The 21,200-nt window shown below is 50.9% G+C and overlaps 1 protein-coding gene across 1 annotated transcript in view; it reads left to right on the top strand.

Annotated features, from left to right (window-relative positions):
* LOC123401011 (ethylene-responsive transcription factor-like protein At4g13040) overlaps positions 1 to 20,856 on the top strand; it is a 28,518-nt gene extending 7,662 nt beyond the window's left edge. The window contains exons 3-7 of the mRNA XM_045094728.1: positions 2,620 to 2,726; positions 2,809 to 2,887; positions 3,431 to 3,611; positions 20,168 to 20,289; positions 20,383 to 20,856. Of these exons, the coding sequence (XP_044950663.1) occupies positions 2,620 to 2,726; positions 2,809 to 2,887; positions 3,431 to 3,611; positions 20,168 to 20,289; positions 20,383 to 20,507 (614 nt within the window). The 3' untranslated portion in view covers positions 20,508 to 20,856. The remainder of the gene's footprint in view (positions 1 to 2,619; positions 2,727 to 2,808; positions 2,888 to 3,430; positions 3,612 to 20,167; positions 20,290 to 20,382) is intronic.
* The last annotated feature ends 344 nt before the right edge of the window (positions 20,857 to 21,200 follow it).

Below are 21,200 nucleotides of genomic sequence, written 5' to 3' on the forward strand. Positions count from 1 at the left end.
ACTCGTCGTTCACGTCCTATGGATGTCTCTTGGGATGTGTCGTCATCCTCGTCTCAGCTTACCTATGGGTTGCGTTCTCGTCCTCGTCCGCCTGTTGATCGCTTTGGATTTCCCACCGCTGGTGTTGCTGTTCTTGAGCCGACTACTTATCATCAGGCTGTTGTTCATCCTGAATGGCAGTTTGCGATGGCAGAGGAGATTGCTGCTCTTGAACGCAGCACTGGTACATGGGATCTTGTTTCCCTTTCTCCCGGAGTCCGTCCCATCACTTGTAAGTGGGTCTACAAGGTTAAGACTCGCTTCGATGGTTCTCTTGAGCGTTATAAAGCTCGTCTTGTGGCTCGTGGTTTTCAGCAGGAGCATGGTCGTGATTATGACGAGACTTTTGCTCCTGTGGCCCACATGACCACTGTTCGTACACTTCTTGCCGTGGCCTCTGCACGCCACTGGTCTATATCTCAGCTTGATGTTAAGAATGCCTTTCTTAATGGTGAGCTGCGTGAGGAGGTGTACATGCAGCCACCACCTGGGTATTTTGTTCTTGATGGCATGGTATGTCGTCTTCGTCGCTCTCTCTATGGCCTTAAGCAAGCCCCCCGCGCCTGGTTTGTTCGTTTTGCCTCTGTGGTGACTGCCGTTGGTTTTTCAGCAAGTGCTCATGATCCAACATTGTTTATTCACCTTTCTCCTCGTGGTCGGACTCTTCTTCTTCTCTATGTTGATGACATGATCATCACTGGGGATGACCCAGAGTATATTGCCTTCGTAAAGGCCCGTCTTAGTGAGCAGTTTCTTATGTCTGATCTTGGACCTCTTCGCTACTTTCGTGGGATTGAAGTCTCTATACCTCTGATGGCTTTTTTATATCCCAGGAAAAGTATATCCAGGATCTTCTTGCTTGTGTTGCTCTTACCGACGAGCGCATTGTTGAGACTCCCATGGAGCTCAATGTTCACCTCCGTGATACTGATTGTGATCCCCTGCCTGACCCGACGCGTTATCGTCATCTTGTTGGCAGTCTTGTCTATCTAGCTGTCACTCGTCCGGATATCTCTTATCCGGTACATATTCTGAGTTAGTTCGTCTCCGCTCTCACATCGGTTCACTATAGTCATCTCCTTCGTGTTCTCCGATATCTTTGGGGCACGATCTCTCACCGTCTATTCTTTCCTCGCTCCAGTTCTTTACAACTTTAGGCCTATTCGGATGCTACGTGGGCTAGTGATCCTTCAGATCGCCGTTCACTTTCGGCTTACTGTGTTTTTCTTGGTGGTTCTCTCATTGCCTGGAAGATGAAGAAACAGATTGCAGTTTCCCGTTCGAGTGCAGAGGCTGAGTTGCGAGCGATGGCTCTTTTGACGGCAGAGGTGACTTGGTTACGGTGGTTACTTTAGGATTTTTGTCTTTCTGTCACTACACCGACTCTGCTCTTATCTGACAGTACATGTGCTATTAGCATTGCGCGCGATCCTGTGAAACATGAGCTCACCAAGCATATTGGTGTTGATGCTTTCTATGTGCGTGCTGGTGTGCAGGATCAGGTTATTGCTCTTCAGTATGTGCCTTTCGAGTTACAGTTGGCAGATTTCCTGACGAAGGCCCAGACTAGAGCACAACATGGCTTTTATCTCTCCAAACTCAGTGTTGTTCATCCATCATGAGTTTGAGGGGGGGGGGGTGTTAGAGTTATAATATAAGTCATGTACCCTTTTGTATTTATCTTGTTGTATAAGGGGTTTCCTGCATATGTTCCACACCTGTACATGTATATATATCGGCCTATGGCCTCATGGGAATACACGTTGCTTATTCCTAACAATGTGCAGGCTGCCAATTTGCTGAAACAGATGGTGAAAAGTAGAAGTGACTCATGTTGAATAAATCATACGAGAGCACTATTTGTAGAGAGGGGCATCTTTTTTATTTTGCTGTGTAGGGCCATTTTTCTTTCCAGGATTACATCATTCATTTTGAGAAAAGTGGTATCAATTGTTCTGGCACTCCTGTAACCTGTTATCATTTTACATTCCAAAGCAGCAGACTACTCTTAGAAAAAAATGGAATAACATATTTGTACACATTTCATATTCATATGTGTATGCGCAAATAGTCAGGAAACATTCGTGGAATAGAACCCGATTTGTGCATTACTACCGAGTACATGGAAATAAACCTTTGTGAGTACAGCTCTGCTATGTAGGTTACTGGTGGGATCTGCCGGACTTATAGGTTAACTGCTGGTTTGACTAATAATGAAAATAGCTTCCCAAGACTGGTTGGATTTTTTTTTAGACCACGATTATGTTATTGTTCTCATCATTTTTCTTCCCATTATTAGAACCCAAATAAGGTAGGATCATTTACATATAAAAACAATTCTATGGGTCAATGAACTCAGTATCATGGTTTTCAAGGCGACGCTTTACCGCTTTAGGGAGGGGGAGCGCTTTGACGCCTAGGTGACGACTAGGCGGACGCTTTAGGCACCTAGGCGCCCAAAGCGGTCGATTTTCTAAAGCGGAGGGGGAGCGCTCTGACGCCTCAGGGTCGCCTTAAAAACAAGGCTCAGTATGTATTTGGGATCTTTTGAACAGTTCATCAGTTTAGATTTTGTTTCAGGCAAAGATTCATTGCCAGTTGATCTTCCTAAGCCTGTTGAGAATGAAAAAAATGGGGAAGTTGAACACGCAAATGTCAATCCGCTCAGTGTGCACCCACTGCCCTTGGTAAGTCTATTTCTAATGCTACTGAAAGCTTGTTTACAATGGCAAGGATGGCCTTGCTTCATGAAGAAACCTTTCACTGCAGACCAGGACTTCTGACGTACTTCCAGAATCCTCAAATGGTTCCGACTCTCTGAAGGAAGAGAAAAACCAATACTATCCAGGTTCATACATTTTCTTACATAGTATTCTCGGTATTTCTTGTGACCGTATACAGTTTATATGGAGGTGACGTGTTCTAGAGTTACATATAAAGTTTCCAAGCAAACTAGGATTCGTTAGCAGAACATGTATCAGTTTTCATGCACTATATTTTTGCAAAACTATTGTTAAGTTGATGACAGAGTTGTGATCTTATTGCCAAAAAAGGCATTCTACAGTCTAAGTTCGATTAGATTTGGCTCCAGTAAAAACTACTTCCTTCGTCCCCTAATATCAGATTTATTGCAATCGATATACTCACATATTGGTTGTAATACCATCTTATATTATGGGATGGAGGGAGTACAAAGCAAGTCATGTTTGACTTTCTTCATCTCATAATGGTTGAACCACCAAGCAGATTTAATACAATTAGACAACATTTTGTATTAGCGTGATTTTTCTTATCTACATCCTCGTCAAAGATTGCGTGATATGTGTGTTGAACATAAAAAATACTCTATAGCTAATCAGCACATTTTGTTTCGCTTTTCTTACTATTTTAGGTAAGGAGATTAAGCGCAGAAAGCGACATAGAAGAAAGCAGTATGTGGACCAAGAGCCATGCATAATGAGAGGGGTCTATTTCAAAAATATGAAATGGCAAGCTGCTATAAAAGTTGACAAGAAACAAATTCACTTGGGTACTGTTGGAACACAGGATGAGGCAGCCCGGCTATATGATAGGTATTATCTGGACTAAGCTTTACTGTTATTGGTAGAACTCGGGGATGACAACAACCCTCCCGATCTCAAGTTGTAGGGGTGCTCGATGAGAGGCCGGCCCCAAAGCTAGGGACTGATATAAATAAGGAGACTGGGACGTAGGTTTACTTGAAGTTTAATCCGTTCCTTGATTTTCAGATTAACCATTCCTGGCAAGAGTCCCTAACCTGTGGGCTAAGAAATACAAGTCTAAACTAATATCATCTAACGGAAAGGAATTATCTGGATTGAGCTTTCTTGCGAGCTTGCATCATAACAAGATGGATAGGCGCGCTCTGCCGCGCCCGGTGATACTACGACCAGTAGTTGATGTTTGGCCAGCTAGAATGCTTTAGTGGGTCATATGAATGGGCGTTTCAACGATTTTTTGCTGGCATGGTCTGCTGTGCATACACGTCATCCAGAGCCAACCTGCTAATCTATCCGATAATACAAAGGCAACACTAACGAAAATGTTGTAAATCAGAAGCCATACTGATATCGGGAAGCATAACCGAGCCAAAATAATGGCAATCTTCAAGAGTACAATACATGGGAAGTGAGCTAGAGTTTTTACTACAGGAAACATGTCCCAGGCGCACAAGTATAGAACGACCTCCCCCGTGAAAAAAAGTACGGAATAACCATTAGACAGAATCGTATCTGCACAAGTTTAATATTGGATGTATGAAATTGTACAAAAACTAATAGATTTTAAAAAGTACAACAACAACAACAACAACAAAACCTTTAGTCCCAAACAAGTTCGGGTAGACTAGAGGTGAAACCCATAAGATCTCGCGACCAACTCATGGTTCTGGCACATGGATAGCAAGCTTCCACGCATCCCTGTCCATGGCTAGTTCTTTGGTGATGCTCCAATCCTTTAGATCTCTCTTTATGGACTCTTCCCATGTCAAGTTCGGTCTACCCCGATCTCTCTTGACATTATCAGCATGCTTTAGCCGTCCGCTATGCACTGGGGCTAATAGATTTTAAAAAGTGAACTAAAAAATATCAGGTCATCATTAAGAGATGAGACAAAGTAGAAGTTCCCCATCTGCATCTGCATAGTATCTCTCATTTCACTTGAACAACACAATCCTTGTAATAGATTTCTTCATAGATTGCTTCATTTGCATTGTTTCTTCATTTGTATTACAATGTCTGCAAACAAAATAAAAATGAATTATGAGTCCCATGGTACATTTTATAAGAAAAAAGAAGAGACGTGACCCTAACTTAGCACAGGGAGATAGTAGTCATCACTTTCTCAAATACTACTAATGAAAAGGGAAATCAGCAGGGCACAACTTATTACCAAAAAAAAAACAGATAGCACTAACATGGAATGGAGACTGTCAGGCATGCTAATTAAAAATATTCCTAATTAAAAGATCAGATAACATCCCTGAGTCCCATATATAGAGATGAACATCTACACAGAACAGGTCTTGAGCTAATCCTAACAACCACCAGTAGCATTAGTAATAAACTACGAAGGCCGTCTAGAAAGTAAAAAATATCTTCAAGGGCACGGTCTAACCATCAGACAGGCCTAAAGTGTAACATTTAATAACTGATAAAATTCTTAAGTAAAAAAATCATCAAGATAATTGAAGCATCCACCCCATAGATTTGAGGGGAAAAAAGATAAGAAAACATCACCCTGGAGCAAACCTACTGCATTTGAACGATATTAGAAACGGTATGAAGATGTAGCACACAACTGGAGAACTGATATATGCTTGCATTGGTTGGATGTGCACAACGTCATTCCATCTTCATTTGTTAGCATACTTTTCAATAAGGAAATCTCCATAACCTGAAAAACAAGGGTTAGAATAACTTTGAGCAACCGGTTCTTCAGTTATCACAGATTATCCTACAACTAAAACTTCAACATCATAGTAACTATGTGGGTAAGGTTGACCAAATATTTCACAACATCGTGAGCCCTTTTCGCAGTCCTGGATAGTGCTACAGCGTATAGTCTAATAATCAAGATTCAGGTTATTCCAAAAATAGCACAAGATCTAGAAGTATAACATCATGTACATTGATTAACTACAAAACATAAATGGCTATAAGCCTGTTGCCACCACAGCGTCGTTGGTATCATACTTGTTATGACCACATTGGTTTGCCCCATACTTCAAATCCTGCATACTCTGAAACACTAAGAATGTAAACAGCCAACACACATTACATAGAATTACAAAACAGTAGTCCCGCAGAGAGAAATGATTCCTTTTGGAATAGAACTCTGATATCCTATCTTCAATCTTCGAAAAAACTATATCCTTCAGAAGGAGTATCAGTATACATATTTAGAAGCAGAAGAATAATCAGCTTAATAGTAGACTATAATGTCATATTTTTCAATTTGCAATAGTAGACTATAATAATAAGTGCGATATTTATCCAAATAACGGCGAATAACTGCGATTGTCTTTAACAGGTTGTGGTATCAAGAAAATAATTGTCGGGACTTCATTTAGTTACATCACACAGATAATACACCCTCAAGCATGCATACACTTTTGTTAAATCAAGGGACTAAAGGTCACTTCGGCATTTTTGCTTCTTTGAGTACACACTGTGTGCATGATTGACAAAAAACCACTCATCAAAAGATCATGAAAAAAATATGTATGCTTTTTTTTTCTCGAGAAAACGCAAAAGACTTTGCGTTTCATTGTATTGAAAAGAGGGAAAGACAACCTCCTAGGAGGCTAGTACAGAGGTGTTACAACCAGATCAATGCAGAGGGTGGCAGGGTGACCCTTGGCCCCTGCCTGCGCCCAATTCCTGGACTCGTCCTTGATCGCATCGGCGAGCTCAACTAGCGATGGGGTTACATGGTCAAATACACACGCGTTCCTATGCTTCCAGATCATCCAAGGCACGAGAAGCGCAATCGAGGCCAGCGCTTTGCGGAGCAGGTGAGGCGTGGCCTCGCGAGCGCGTAGCCACCAGTCCTACTGCGAGGCGTCCTGGTCGGGCACAGGTGCCGGTAGTCGCAGCCAGGACATGATCCCGTGCCAAGTCTGCTTCGCGAATGGGCAAGAGAGCAGCAGGTGTTGTATCGTCTCCGGTTCTTGGTCGCAAAGAAGGCACCGAGGGTGATGTGTTAGGCCATGGCGAGCAAGGCGCTCCGCAGTCCAACAGCGGTCCTGATTAGCGAGCCAGTGGAAGAACTTGACCTTCGGAGGGGCCCAACTCTTCCAGATCAACTTCCAGGACCGGCAGGTGATCGAACCGTGGAAGGTGGCTAGATAGCAGGACCTGGCTGAGTAGCTGCCGCTGGCTGTCCACTTCCAGGAGAGCGTGTCCGGCTCTGCGGAGAGGGTGATGCGGGACACCAGCAGCCAGATCTGGAGATACTGCCCAATCTCCTCGAGGCCAATGGTGCCGTGAATCTCCGGAAATCCAATCGCAATGAAATCTGTAGAACATCCCCCACGCAAAAAAAAAAAAAAAAAGAACGTAGAACATCTGCCTTGCATGGTCCAAAATAAACATCTCCAAAAACAGTTCTAGCAATCTATGTGGAGTTTAAACTTTTGACTGTAAAGCATATAAAACAATTTATTATTGATCAGCCTGGACTACAGAGAGCATATTTGCATATGTATGATATTGCTAGCTGGACTGAAGGAGGAGCACCTTTATTTTCAGGATCCGTAGAAGCAGATACGTTTCTGTTTTCTATAGCAAAATTCAATTTTCAGAAGTTTACTATCTGAAGCAAATCGAATTAACCTGCAGCAAATAGGCCCCGAGCACTCACATGGGGATTGTTTAGGTTTGGTAAGCACCCACTACCATCCATCCATAGATCGCAGGAGAACCAGGCGAGGGCGACGACTGGAGGGCAAGCGGTCAGATCGGCTGATGGAATCAGGTCTTGGGCGCAATTGCCGATGGGAAGAGGCGGCTACGAGCCCGATACCGGGAGACGACGATTCAGGCGATAGACGATCTGTTATGACCGGTACAACGTACCAACGGAGGAGGCCCAATGGGCAGGGTTAATTACGGGCTTAGCCCAAGTTATCTTACCTATCTTAGAAGTCCAAGTTATATTAGAGTCCAAGTTATATTAGAGTCCAAGTTAGAGTCCAAGTTATCTAGGGTTTAGTGGAGGCTGTCCTCCTTTATAAACACATGTACCCCTTCGATATTAATCAGACAATAATCAGTATATTCTGTTGTTGTCTCCCTCAGGAGACGAGAGCCCCAAACCCTAGCCGCCGCTCTCTCTCTCTCACGCCGCGACGGCGCCCAACCGCCGGCGCCGGCGTCCCCAACCTCGCAGCCCGCACTTCCACCCCTACAACCTACGTCCGAGACCTGGTAGAACCCTAGCCTCTACCAATTTGGTATCAGGTAGCTTGGGTTCGATGAGTTTGTCGGACCTTCCCACCACCACCGCCGCCGCCACCACCGCCTTCCCCGCCACCTCACAGCAGCAGCCGCCGCCGCACCACTCACCGCCGCCGGCCACCTCAGGCCCGGCCGCCTTCGGTCCCGCGGCCCTGGCGGCCAAACCCGCTCCCGTCCTCTCCCCGGCGGAGATTTCCTCGGCGATCCGCGACCTCAACCTGGCGGTCTCGAACCTCCGGACTCTCCTCCAGGCTCCGTACGCAACCCCGCCACCACTGCCTTCGCCGGCGGCGCCCTTCGCGCCACCGCCCCCGGCGACTGTCGTGCCCCAGGGCCTGCCGATCACCCAGGTCCGGTGGCCGCCGTCGCCGTCCCCGCTACCGACGTGGATGGACACGCCGACCTACACGACGGCGCCACTATAGCCGACGGTGTTGCAGCCACCTGCCCCCACCTTCGGGGGGTTCGGCGGGTACACTGATCCGTACGCCGGGAGCTCCGTGGTGCCGCAACACTCTCCTTCCGCCGCGTTGGGCCGTCACGAGGGCACCTACGCGGCCTCGCCACACGTGCAGCAGCCACCCTGCTTCACCAAGCTGGAGTTCGCCACCTACGACGGCACCGTCGACCCCCTGAACTGGCTCAATCAGTGCGACCAGTTTTTCAGGGGGCAGCGGACCATGGCGTCCGACCGCACGTGGATCGCGTCCTAGGCCGCCCAAACTTGGTACTACGCCCTCGAGCAGGACGAGGGCGGGATGCCTTCATGGGAGCGCTTTCGCGACCTGTGTCTCCTCCGGTTCGGCCCCCCCATACGTGGGAGCCGCTTGGCCGAGCTCGGTCGCCTTCCCTTCACCACCTCGGTGCAGGACTTCGCCGACCGCTTCCAGACGTTGGCCTGCCATGCGCCTGACGTCACGGCTCGCCAACGCGCCGAGCTCTTCGTCGGCGGCCTTCCCGACCACATCCGCATCCACGTCGAGATGCGCGACCCCCAGGACCTGCAGACGGCCATGTATTACGCACGCGCGTACGAGCAGCGCGCCAACGCCCTGCAGCAGGCGTTCCCCGGCCGCGGCACGCGTTCCCCGGCCCGCCCCGCCCCGGCAGCCGCCACCCCGACACGCCCCGCCCTGCCGGCCGCTACGGCGGCTGCCCCCGCGCCGACACGCACCTTCCGGCGCTTGACGTCGGCCGAGCAGCTCGAGCGGCGCCGCAAGCGCCTGTGCTTCAACTGCGACGAGCCGTATGCGCCGGGTCATACGTGCGCCCGCCTGTTCTACTTGGAGACCGTCGACGACGCAGAGGTGGAGGCCCTCACCGCGGAGCTCGACGCCACCACACTCTCCGAGGCCGGCGTCACGACCTACGGGCCGGTCGACACGACCGCCTTCGTCGTCTCCCTTCATGCCATGGCTGGCATCAAGACGGCAAAGACGATGCTGCTTCCGGTGACGATCAACGGGGAGCGTCTAACCGCGCTCGTGGACACGGGTTCGACGCACAACTTCCTGTCCGGGGACGCCATGCGCCGCCTCGCACTCCAACCGGCGGGCTCGGAGAAGTTCAGCGTCACCGTCGCCAACGGGGACCGCCTTGCTTGCCAGGGGGTGGCGCGGCAGGTTCCCGTCCTCATCGGTGACGAGCCGTTCTCCATCGACTGCGTCGGCATCGACCTGGGCTGCTACGACTTCATCCTCGGCATCGACTTCCTGTCCACTCCCGGCCCCATCCTTTGGGACCTCGATGTGCTGTCCCTCATCTTCTGGCGCGAGGGCGGCCGTCGCGTTCAGTGGATAGGCATCGGCGGCTCCGGCGCCGTGACTCCACAGCTCCAGTTGATGGCGTCCGCACTGGACGAGGCGCATCCCCTCCTGGCCGACCTCCTGCAACAGCACAGCGACATCTTCGACGAGCCACAGGGCCTCCCTCCCGTGCGGCCCTGTGACCACCGCATCCACCTGCTGCCGGACACGGCACCTGTAGCCGTGCGTCCGTACCGGTACCCTCAGCTGCAGAAAGACGAGCTCGAGCGTCAGGTGGCGGTCATGCTCGCGCAGGGCATCATCCGGATTTCGACATCGCCGTTCTCCGCCCCGGTGCTCCTTGTGCGCAAGTCCGACGGCACATGGCGCTTCTGCATCGACTACCGCGCCCTCAACGCCCTCACGTCCAAGGACAAGTTCCCCATCCCCGTCGTGGATGAGCTCTTGGACGAGCTACACGGAGCGCGCTTCTTCACCAAGCTCGACCTCCACTCGGGCTACCGTCAGGTGCGCATGCACCCTGACGACATCGAGAAGACGGCGTTCCGCACTCACCATGGCCACTTCGAGTTCCTGGTGATGCCGTTCGGCCTCTCCAACGCGCCGGCGACCTTCCAGGCCCTGATGAACGACGTGCTCAGCCCATACTTGCGCCGCTTTGTGCTTGTTTTCTTTGATGACATTCTCATCTACAGTGCATCTTGGGCGGAGCATCTACAACATGTGGCCATCATCTTCAACGAGCTTCGAGCGCATCGTCTTCACCTCAAGCACTCGAAGTGCTCGTTCGGCACGACCTCCGTCGCCTACCTGGGGCACGTCATCTCGGCGGACGGGGGTAGCGATGGACGCGGACAAGGTCGCCGCCGTCGCCGCGTGGTCGATCCCGCGGTCACCGCGGGCGCTCCGCGGCTTCTTGGGCCTCGCTGGCTACTACCGGAAGTACATCCGGGACTTCGGCCTCATCGCCGCGCCACTCACGCGTCTCCTTCGACGCGACGCCTTCTCCTGGGACGAGGAGGCGACTACGGCATTCGAGGCTCTCCAGCAGGCGCTCACGACGGGACCCGTCCTCCAGATGCCGGACTTTGATATGCCGTTCATCGTGGACTGCGACGCCTCTGGCATCGGCTTCGGCGCCGTCCTTCACCAGGGCGAGGGACCGCTCGCCTTCTTCAGCCGCCCCTTCGCCGCTCGCCATCACAAGCTCGCGGCCTACGAGCACGAGCTTATTGGGCTGGTTCAGGCGGTGCGCCACTGGCGGCCTTATCTTTGGGGCCGGTCATTCCGTGTGCGCACGGACCACTACAGCCTCAAGTTCTTCCTGGACCAGCGCCTCTCCATAGTTCCGCAACACCAGTGGATCAGCAAGCTCTTTGGCTTCGACTTCACTGTTGAGTACCGCCCCGGCCGTCTCAACACGGCCGCCGACGCCTTGTCCCGCCGCGACACTGAGGATGTCGCGGACGACGTCGCCATGGCTGGCACTATCATGTGCATTCGCTCCGGGCCATCTTTCACCTTCATCAACGACATTCGCCGGGCAACTTCGACGGCCGTGGACGCCCAGGGCCTGCGCCAGCGCCTTGACGCCGGCGAGCTGGACGCGCCCTGGCGCTTGGACAAGGGGCTACTCCTACATGGCCGCCGCATCTTCGTGCCCGACCATGGCGACCTGCGCCACCAGGTCCTGACCTTGGCGCACTCTGCAAGGCACGAGGGCGTGCAGAAGACTCTCCATCGTCTCCGTACTGATTTTGACATCCCCGGTGATGGCGCGATGGTCCGCGACTGGGTGCGGTCGTGTGTGACGTGCCAGCGGAACAAGACGGAGACACTACGACCCGCGGGTCTACTGCAGCCGCTGGACGTACCCTCCCAGGTGTGGGCGGATATTTCCATGGACTTCATCGAGGGCCTTCCCAAGGTGGGCGGCAAATCCGTCATCCTCACGGTGGTTGACCGCTTCTCCAAGTACGCGCACTTCATCGCCCTGGGTCATCCATATACAGCCGCCTCCGTGGCGCGGGCCTTCTTCGACGGCATCGTCCGCCTCCACGGTTTTCCGTCGTCCATCGTCAGCGATCGTGATCCCGTGTTCACGGGACGTGTCTGGCGGGATGTCTTTCGACTGGCGGGCGTGAAGCTCCGCATGAGCACGGCGTTCCACCCTCAGACAGACGGCCAATCCGAGGTGGTCAACAAGGTGATCGCCATGTACCTGCGCTGTGTTACTGGTGATCGTCCACGAGCTTGGGTGGACTGGTTGGCGTGGGCGGAGTACTGCTACAACACCTCCTATCACTCCGCCCTGCGCACCACGCCTTTCGAGGTGGTCTACGGGCGCCCACCTCCGGCGATGCTCCCTTACGAGCCTGGGACGGCTCGGTCCGAGACGGCGGGCGACTTACTCCGCACCCGCGACGACATTCTGGCTGAGGCACGCCAGCGTCTTCTCCAAGCACAGCAGCTGGCTCGGAAGTACTACGATGCTCATCATCGCGAGGCGCAGTTCGCGATGGGCGATTGGGTGTGGCTGCGCCTCCTCCACGGGACCACGCAGTCTCTGGACCCGCGCTCCAAGCGCAAATTGGGATCTCGCTACGCTGGTCCCTTTCGTGTGCTGGAGCGTGTTGGCACACTCGCATACCGCTTGGAGCTGCTAGCTGGTTCTCGCCTCCACGACGTCTTCCATGTCGGCTTACTGAAGGCCTACCGCGGGGACCCTCCTGCAGCGACACCGGCCCTTCCTCCTACTTCGGATGGCCGCCTCCTTCCAGCTTCCGCACAGGTGGCGAAGGTGCTACAGGCGCAGCAGCGTCGCGGCGTCTGGCATGTCTTGGTACAATGGACCGGCCTGCCAGAGGAGGAAGCGACTTGGGAGAAGCTCGACGATTTCCGCCAGCAGTTTCCAGATGTTCAGCTCGAGGACGAGCTGTTTGAGAAGGCGGGGAGAGATGTTATGACCGGTACAACGTACCAACGGAGGAGGCCCAATGGGCAAGGTTAATTAGGGGCTTAGCCCAAGTTATCTTACCTATCTTAGAAGTCCAAGTTATATTAGAGTCCAAGTTAGAGTCCAAGTTATCTAGGGTTTAGTGGAGGCTGTCCTCCTTTATAAACACATGTACCCCTTCGATATTAATCAGACAATAAACAATATATTCTGTTGTTGTCTCCCTCAGGAGACGAGAGCCCCAAACCCTAGCCGCCTCTCTCTCTCTCTCTCACGCCGCGACGGCGCCCTACCGCCGGCGCCGGCGTCCCCAACCTCGCAGCCCGCACTTCCACCCCTACAACCTACGTTCGAGACCTGGTAGAACCCTAGCCTCTACCACGATCGGGCAACCTGCTTGTGTCGATGGGCTCTTGATTGGGCTACACGGCCTTTTCTTATTCAGATTATAAAGCAGTCTATCCAACACCTGCTGATTTTGGGGCCTCCAAATTTTGGGGGCCCTGTGCAGTCAGTTGCTGGAGGCAGCCCGCCTCAACGGACAATGACGAAGAGAACCAACTGCATCCAAGACAAAGAGTAGAGGAAATGCAACCTGTTGCGGATTAGAAGAAGGCAACACAGCCGGCGCGGAAGCAGCAGACGGCCGTCCCTATCGAGCCCCCCTCCAAAAGAAGAAACATGAAGAATCCGATGCGGAAGAGCAGCAGGCCAGGGGCACGACAGTGTACACCTGTCAGCTACATAACGACAGGGCAACCCTCCTCCAAGGCCAGAGGCGTGGCAACCCTCCTCTGCGAATAGAAGACAAGGGCACCGCCCTCACAGCCGCCACCGCTGCTTATATTATCGCCATTGGCAACCCTCCTCTGCGAATAGAAGACAAGGGCACCGCACTCACAGCCGCCACCGCCGCCACCGCTGCTTATATTATCGCCATTGAACGCGAGAACAGAAGCACCCAGCGAGACGCACGCCAACACAGGAACCGACCAAACCCAAAACCAGGCCCACTTACCGTCTATAGAGCCCCGACGCACTACACACTCTCATTTCGTGGGAGCTTAGTATAGTGATATCTCCCCTCCTGTTTTCAAATAGCTTGTTCTCAAACTAGATTGATAGATGGTTGTCACGGTAGGAGGAGAGGCCTTCCGCAGAAGCAATAACAGCTGAAAGGCCTAGTCAGACTTGCATTCATGCAAGAGCTAAGAGACGTGCGTGCAGACTGCCCTGGGCCGTGGATGGTGTGCGGTGACTTCAACCTAATCCTCCGCGACGAAGACAAGAGCAGGGGCAGCCTAAACCAACGCATGATGGGTAGATTTCGCCGCCTTGTCAACGACCTTGCGTTGAAGGAAATATACCTAAACGGACGGTGTTACACGTGGTCGAACGAGCAGTCTCCGCCCACGCTAGTGCACTTGGACAGAGTGATCTGCACTTCAGTCTGGGCGGATGCGCATGCGGACTGCCTTGCCTCCGTCGTGTCGGACCACAACCCACTGCAGCTAGACTGCTCGCCCACGTCCCCGGCACGACGACAATTCCACTTCAAAGACTACTGGCTACGCTTAGCCGGGTTCCACGACCCGGTGGCCATGCCTTGGGGCTCGGTGAACGACCCGAATCCCTTCCGCCGCCTGATGCTGCGCCTCCAGGCTACAACGCGCAAGCTCACCAACTGGAGCGCCAAATCCACCGGCTGCATCCGGGACAAGATGGCGATCTCCCGCGAGCTGATCTCGTGTTTCGATAAGGCCCAAGAAGAACGCGCGTTTTCGCCCCAAGAGGATTGGTTACGGAAGCAGCTCAAGATATCTTACCTTGGGCTGGCCTCGCTCGAGCGCACCATCGCTAGGCAGCGCTCCCTTATCACCACGCTCAAGGATGGCGACGCCAACACGACCTTTTTTCACAGGCAATGCTCCTACCGCCACTAGAAAAACCAGGTGCACGCCCTCTCCGTCGACGGACATACCATCACAGATCAAGAAGAGATGGCGCAAGTAGCGTTCGCGCACTTCGACCAACTCTTCGGTCGTCCCGATGACCGCGAATGCTCGCTCAACCTGGACAATCTCATCGAGCCATGCGACTTAGCAAGTCTAGATGCATCATTCATCCATGAGGAGATAAGGAATGTCGTCAAACTGCTCCTGGTGCGGAAAGCGCCTGGGCCGGATGGGTTCACGGCCGAATTCCTGAGAGCTTGCTGGAGTATTATTCGACAAGGCATCTTGGACGTCTTCCAAGAACTCTATGAGCTATGCGGCCGCGGCTTCTGCAAGCTTGACCAAGCGCTATTGATCCTGCTACCCAAACGCGCCGACGCCAGCGAACTTCACGACTACCGGCCGATTTGCTTGATACACCTCATGGCAAAAATCTTCACGAAGGTGCTATCGGTCCGGCTCGCTCCCAGACTTGGTGACCTGGTCAGCCGCAACCAGAACGCGTTCATCCCCAACCGGAGTCTCCATGACAATTTCATCCTGGTTAGGCAATCGCTCAAGATGCTACACCACCTAAAGGCTCCGTGGATCTTGTTGAATCTGGACCTCGCGCGGGCCTTTGATTCCATATCATGGCCTTTCCTCTTCGAGGTTCTAACCAGGTATGGTTTTGGAACCAGGTTTCGGGAGTGGCTGGTGATCTTACTTGTGACGTCCAGCACCCGCTCAACGACGAACCCGGGCCACCCATCTGGTTTCGATGTGGTCTGCGCCAGGGAGACCCGACGTCCCCACAACTCTTCGTGCTCGCCGTGGACACCCCCAGCCGCCTCATTCGTCGCGCCCATGAGTGCAACATACTTCGCCCGCTCCACCACAGACGCGACATCCCGGTGATCTCCCTCTATGTCGACGACGTCATGGTGTTCTGCCACGCCATGCAGGACGACGTGGCTGCCATCAAGGGGGTCCTCACCTTGTTTGGCAGAGCAACCGGGCTTAGAGTCCACTACGCCAAGTGTTTTGCTACCATCATCCATGGCAACCCGGACACTGCAACGATGATCACTCAACTGGGATGGCCGGTGGTTGAATTGCTCATCACTTACCTGGGCATCCCGCTGACGCTCCGCCACCCCACTGCTGCCCAGCTGCAACCCCTCATCGATTCAGTGTCGGCCAGGCTCCCGGCATGGAAGGCATGGCTCATGAACAAAGCTGGGCGACTAGCGCTCGTAAAGTCTGTTCTGAGCTCAATACCGATCCACCAGCTGCTCGCTTTTGCCCCTCCAAGGAAGGCCATAAAACAGCTCGAGAAACTACAACGTGGATTTCTTTGGGCCCGCTGCGCCGTTGCCAACGGAGGGCACTGTCATGTCAACTGGAGCCACACCTGTCGGCCCGTAGAATATGGTGGCCTTGGGATCCGCGATCTGGAGCGCACCGGTCTGGTGCTTCTGCTGCGATGGATGTGATTTGCCCGCACGGACGCCGAACGTGCATGGCAAGGACTAGACCTATAGTTCACGATAGAGGAGAGTGCGATGTTCTTTGCATCCACTAGTATGGTCCTTGGCGATGGATGGACAACCCTTTTTTGGGAGGACAGCTGGATACACAGACAATCAGTCCGGGAACTCGGCCCCCCTCTATACTAGTGCATCCCCAAGCGGCAACGCAGAATGAGAACGGTGGCAGAGGGCCTCCATGGGAACACCTGGGCCCACGACATCCAAGGAACCCTTGGGATACACGAGATAGGTCAGTACCTGATGCTCTGGCAGGCTGCCCAACAATTCGCCCTCTCGATTGAGCCCGACCGACTGCTTCGGAAATGGACGGCTAGCGGCATATACACGGCGCAGTCTTAGCCCGTCCGATTGTTTTGGAAATGGACGACCAGCGGCATATACACGGCGCAGTCATGCTACGTCGCCACATTCTAGGGATCCACTCGCTGCCCCTCTTGGAAGCTCACCTGGAAGGGTTGGGTGCTGCCCCGCTTCAGATTCTTTCACTGGCTCGCCAACAAAGACCGATGCTGGACGACAACAAGACTTGCCCGACGCGGCCTGCAGCACCACCCGAAATGCCTCCTATGCGACCAAGAGCCAGAGACAATCCATCACTTGCTTCTAGCGTGCCCATTGGCCAAGCAAATTTGGCACACCATTCTGGACTGGACGCACATACCAGCGCAACCACCGGGTAACGAACCTACCTTGCAGGACTGGTGGCAACGAGCGAAGGAGCAAACCCCGCCTGCACTCCAAAAGGCTCTACAATCCATCACAATGCTTGTCCCTTGGATGATTTGGAAACAACGGAATGATTGTGTCTTCAACACGCGAGACCCTCAATAGATGCATTAGTTGATAGGATCAAAGTAGAAGCCAAATGTTGGGCACAAGCTGGGGCACAAGGGCTCAGAGTTGTGCTGCCCGCCTCCTGGGACGTCCATTGATGACGAACTGGCCTTGTAACCACCACCTCTTCGGAGGCCTGTAATCTCCCACCTTTTCAATGAAATGAAACGCAAGCGCTCCTTGCGTTTTCTCGAAAAACATGTTCATCATCAGAATCGGGAACAATCTAGAGAGCCAAGAGCTGCTTGCAATGATGACCAACACATAACTTCTCATAGTAGATGAAACAAAGAGCCGGACTTTGTCGCATGTTCATCTTTGCACGAGTCAGCCGTTTGAATGACTTGGATCCTATGGACGCTGTTGATGCTGAGCTCTACCTGAGTCTTGTGTGGATCGAGGAGGCTGTCGTTGAAGATGCCCCGGTCCCGTGCATCTGGTAGGTCTCACAACATGGTAGGATGCTGATGATTTCCCATGGTATTCCTCCACTGTGCCTGTGTGGTGGAGCAGGACGAGCTTGCCAAACTTGTTACTTCTTGCTGAAACCGAAACTGGCGTTGTAAGCGTCACGGGGGATAAGGTACCCTGGGCCCACTATAATTGGCCAAACCCAGTGCCACAAGGATGTTGAGTATATAAGCAATTTTTTGATTAAATTAAATCATGAATAAATCATAAGCACGGCATAAATAGTACTAAGCACATACTGATATTCGATCATATAATCACGTCCTAGGCAGATAGTAGAAACATCTACGCAACTAGCTAGTACTCCACACATGGAAATAAACACGAGCGGGATAAACATGTTATACTCTCCACTAGGCCAAGATGAAGCCGCGGTGGCGGCGACATCATCGGTCTCCTCAGCGGCCTTATTGTCAACAGTGGCCATCTTGGCAGTGAGTCTCTCGGCTTCGGTGGACATGGTGATGATGAAGGCGACACAGACGTAAATGAACGGCGGCGAGCAGTCGTATAGGAGACGCTCCCTAAAACCTAATCGTCCTTCTTCCGTACAGGATCTCGAGATGCGGGGTTTCGGAGACCTGCTTTCCCATCAACCGTGTACGCGGTGGATGGGATGGGATCACCCGTGGTAGCAACAGCAAAAGGAACGACAAAAGACAATGCTTGTGGAGGCAGAGCAGATGCGATCTGTACTTCTCGTGGCGGCTAGGGTTGCCGACGCCTTCACTATATAGGCGCGGTCGGGTAGGAGGACGTGGGTTGGACCCACGTCCGAGTCGGTCGGCTCACAATCCGACGTCTTGGATATCGGATACATCGCTCGTCTGTTACAGACTCTTCGTTTCTGACCGGCAAAAATTAAGCCCATAAGTGTGAGTTTGGCTTGGCTCATTTCCACAACCCGCGTGCGCCGCGGCGAGGCAGCCTGCGGAGGAGGAGCGCACGGGAACCACTTCTTTTCTCAACCTCCAATAGCATGTGGAAGAGAATCCCTTATAAGGAGGTCCAACTCTTTCTCCACTAGCGGGGTGGTACTAAACTTCTCACCACCTAGTCATATAACCCACACGGGCCCTTGGAGATTTTCAGAAATTGATAGATGGGCCCAATACCCACCCTATATTTCGACAAAAGATCCAACAGTGCATTGTCGTCAAGACACATCACCGACAATGTCAAGGCCAAGATCTAAGCCAAGGAGAAAAGGCACTAACGACCATTAGCCGGGACTCCCTGGAGCATGACTTTAGGTTCCTTTAGGAGTTTGGTGTTTCTGTTACTACACCTACTCCCCTCTTGTCGGACAATACATGACCTTATCAAGGATATTGGCTTTGTTGCTTCTTTTGTGCACGGTGGTGTGTAGGATCATGTTATTGCTTTTCAGTATGTACCTTCTGAGTTACAATTGGTGAATTTCTTGACGAAGGCCCAAACAAGAGCACATCACGGTTTTTATCTCTCCAAACTAAGCGTTGTCGATCCACTCTGAGTTTGAGGAGGGGGGGGGGGGGGGTTAGTGTTGTAAGTATATTTCCCGTGTAATATCCCCGTTATATATATTGGCCCATGGCCACCTGGAAATACAAGTTGCATATTTCTTAATAAAGTGCATCCTCCTTACCTGCTTGATCACCATTCTGCGGTTTCTTATCTTATCATATTAGACTTTTGACATTTTTCATGAGCAGGACAGTCATTATCCCCACAGTATTTTTACGTTTTATTACCTTCGGCCCAAATTACTTGTCTTAGATTTGTCTAGATACGGATGTATCTAACAATAAAACGTGTCTAGGTACATCCGTATGTAGACAAATCTATGACAAGTAATTCGGGATGGAGGGAATATATTAGTATTGCCCATAGCTTGAACATCACTGCCCTGGGTGGTATCCGAAGCAATGAGCTAGTCTAGTTTAGTACTTCTGGCATAGTCTATACTCTATACTACTAAATTCAAAAGGTTAACAATATATTTTAGGATAACCATTTACAAAACAATATACTCCCTCGGTTCCTAAATGAAAGTCCTTTTAGAGATTTCAATATGGATTACATACAAAGCAAAGTGGGTGAATCTACACTCTAAACATGTCTATATACATCTAAAAAGGCTTATACCTAGGAAGGGAGGGAGTACCTGCAAGTAATATGTATAGTTGTGTAATGATTAAACAAAGTTATTCATATATATAATGGTTAGACAGTACTAATATGGTAGAAAATCACTGCCCAATGGCCAAGGCAAAGTCCACTTCATGTTCATTTGGCAAGATGCATTGCACTATATAAGTTCTACAGAAAAGCAAGCTGTTTTACAGAATGGAAGAGTGTATGCATAATTTTGCAATGCTTAATTCTTTTGACAACAAGAAGCCAATGACTAATCATGCTAGTAAAATTTCCTAAATATTTTGGTCCTTGGGCTTAAGTTGCAAGTGGCAGTTATGTCTGCTTAGATACTTCCGTACTGTTGCCTCTTTAATTTGGTCAAGGGATATGGATGTGTGGCATGCTTAGGCCAAATAATTTGTTGTAGAACTGATGCTTTGTCATGATTCCACACCATTTCCTTTTCTAAGGGGATATTCAATATATTGACAAGTCAAGTTCTGTTCTCTACGTGCAGGGCTGCTTTTATGTGTGGAAGAGAGCCCAATTTTGAACTTTCTGAGGAAGAGAAAAACGAACTGGTTAAGTACACATGGGACGATTTCCTGGCAATGACACGCAACACCATAACCAGCAAAAGTGAGACTTGTCGTGAAGTATTTTGTTAGTCATCACTTGGCAAAAATGACTGCAAGAGCATAGCATAATTTGTGTTTGTTTCCTTGTCTCCAGAACAAAGAAAGGTTGGGTCGCTAAGGCATAATAAAGCAGACTTATTCATAGGAGATACTGAGATGGTCAATGGTGGCGGGTCTTCGAACTCAGATGATGGAGATGTTGACACATCGGTATCCTAGATCGCCGCCAGGACATGGACACCCAAATGGAGTTGTCCCACAGATTCATTCCGATATAATTTACCTCTAGTTTTTCCCCCCTCTCAGTATTTAAATTCATGTGCATAAGGCCCTGGTGGTCTGATAAAAGGTTAGATAACCATGACATCTCAGTTCAAATTGGAGATGGTCAGTTATAGGAACAAATTAAATTGAAGATGGTCAATTATAGAAATGAATTTAGCCGAGCAATCATTTGAAACGATTCCAGAACTGTGCATATCTGTTTATAGGTTTACATCAACATGTAACTAGTTTAACACAAGTTTTACCTATAGAATAATTTTCATTCCTGACACCTTTTATTTCATCGAGCCGTTGATGCATTGGTTTGATTTGGGCTTTGGTAGAATTTTAGCATTGGAGATGCTTTCTCTCAGGCATTCAAACTATATTTTCCAGAGTGACATGCATTACTGGTGCATTTAAATAACAAGTTAGTCCTAAGAGTATCTCAAACAGCACACACATATTTTTTTGACTATCCAAACAAATTATGGGTAGAAGAAAGAAGATTTGGGTTGCCAATTTTTGTCCTGAGCATACCAAAAATTGGATACACATACGGGAAATAAATCTGACAAATAGAACACGAATAGTACATAGTTATGACATATTTCATCAATTAACAATACAAAATTCAATACATGACTG

Source organism: Hordeum vulgare, chromosome 6H, assembly GCF_904849725.1.
Source record: "Hordeum vulgare subsp. vulgare chromosome 6H, MorexV3_pseudomolecules_assembly, whole genome shotgun sequence".
NCBI classification, from domain to species: domain Eukaryota; kingdom Viridiplantae; phylum Streptophyta; class Magnoliopsida; order Poales; family Poaceae; genus Hordeum; species Hordeum vulgare.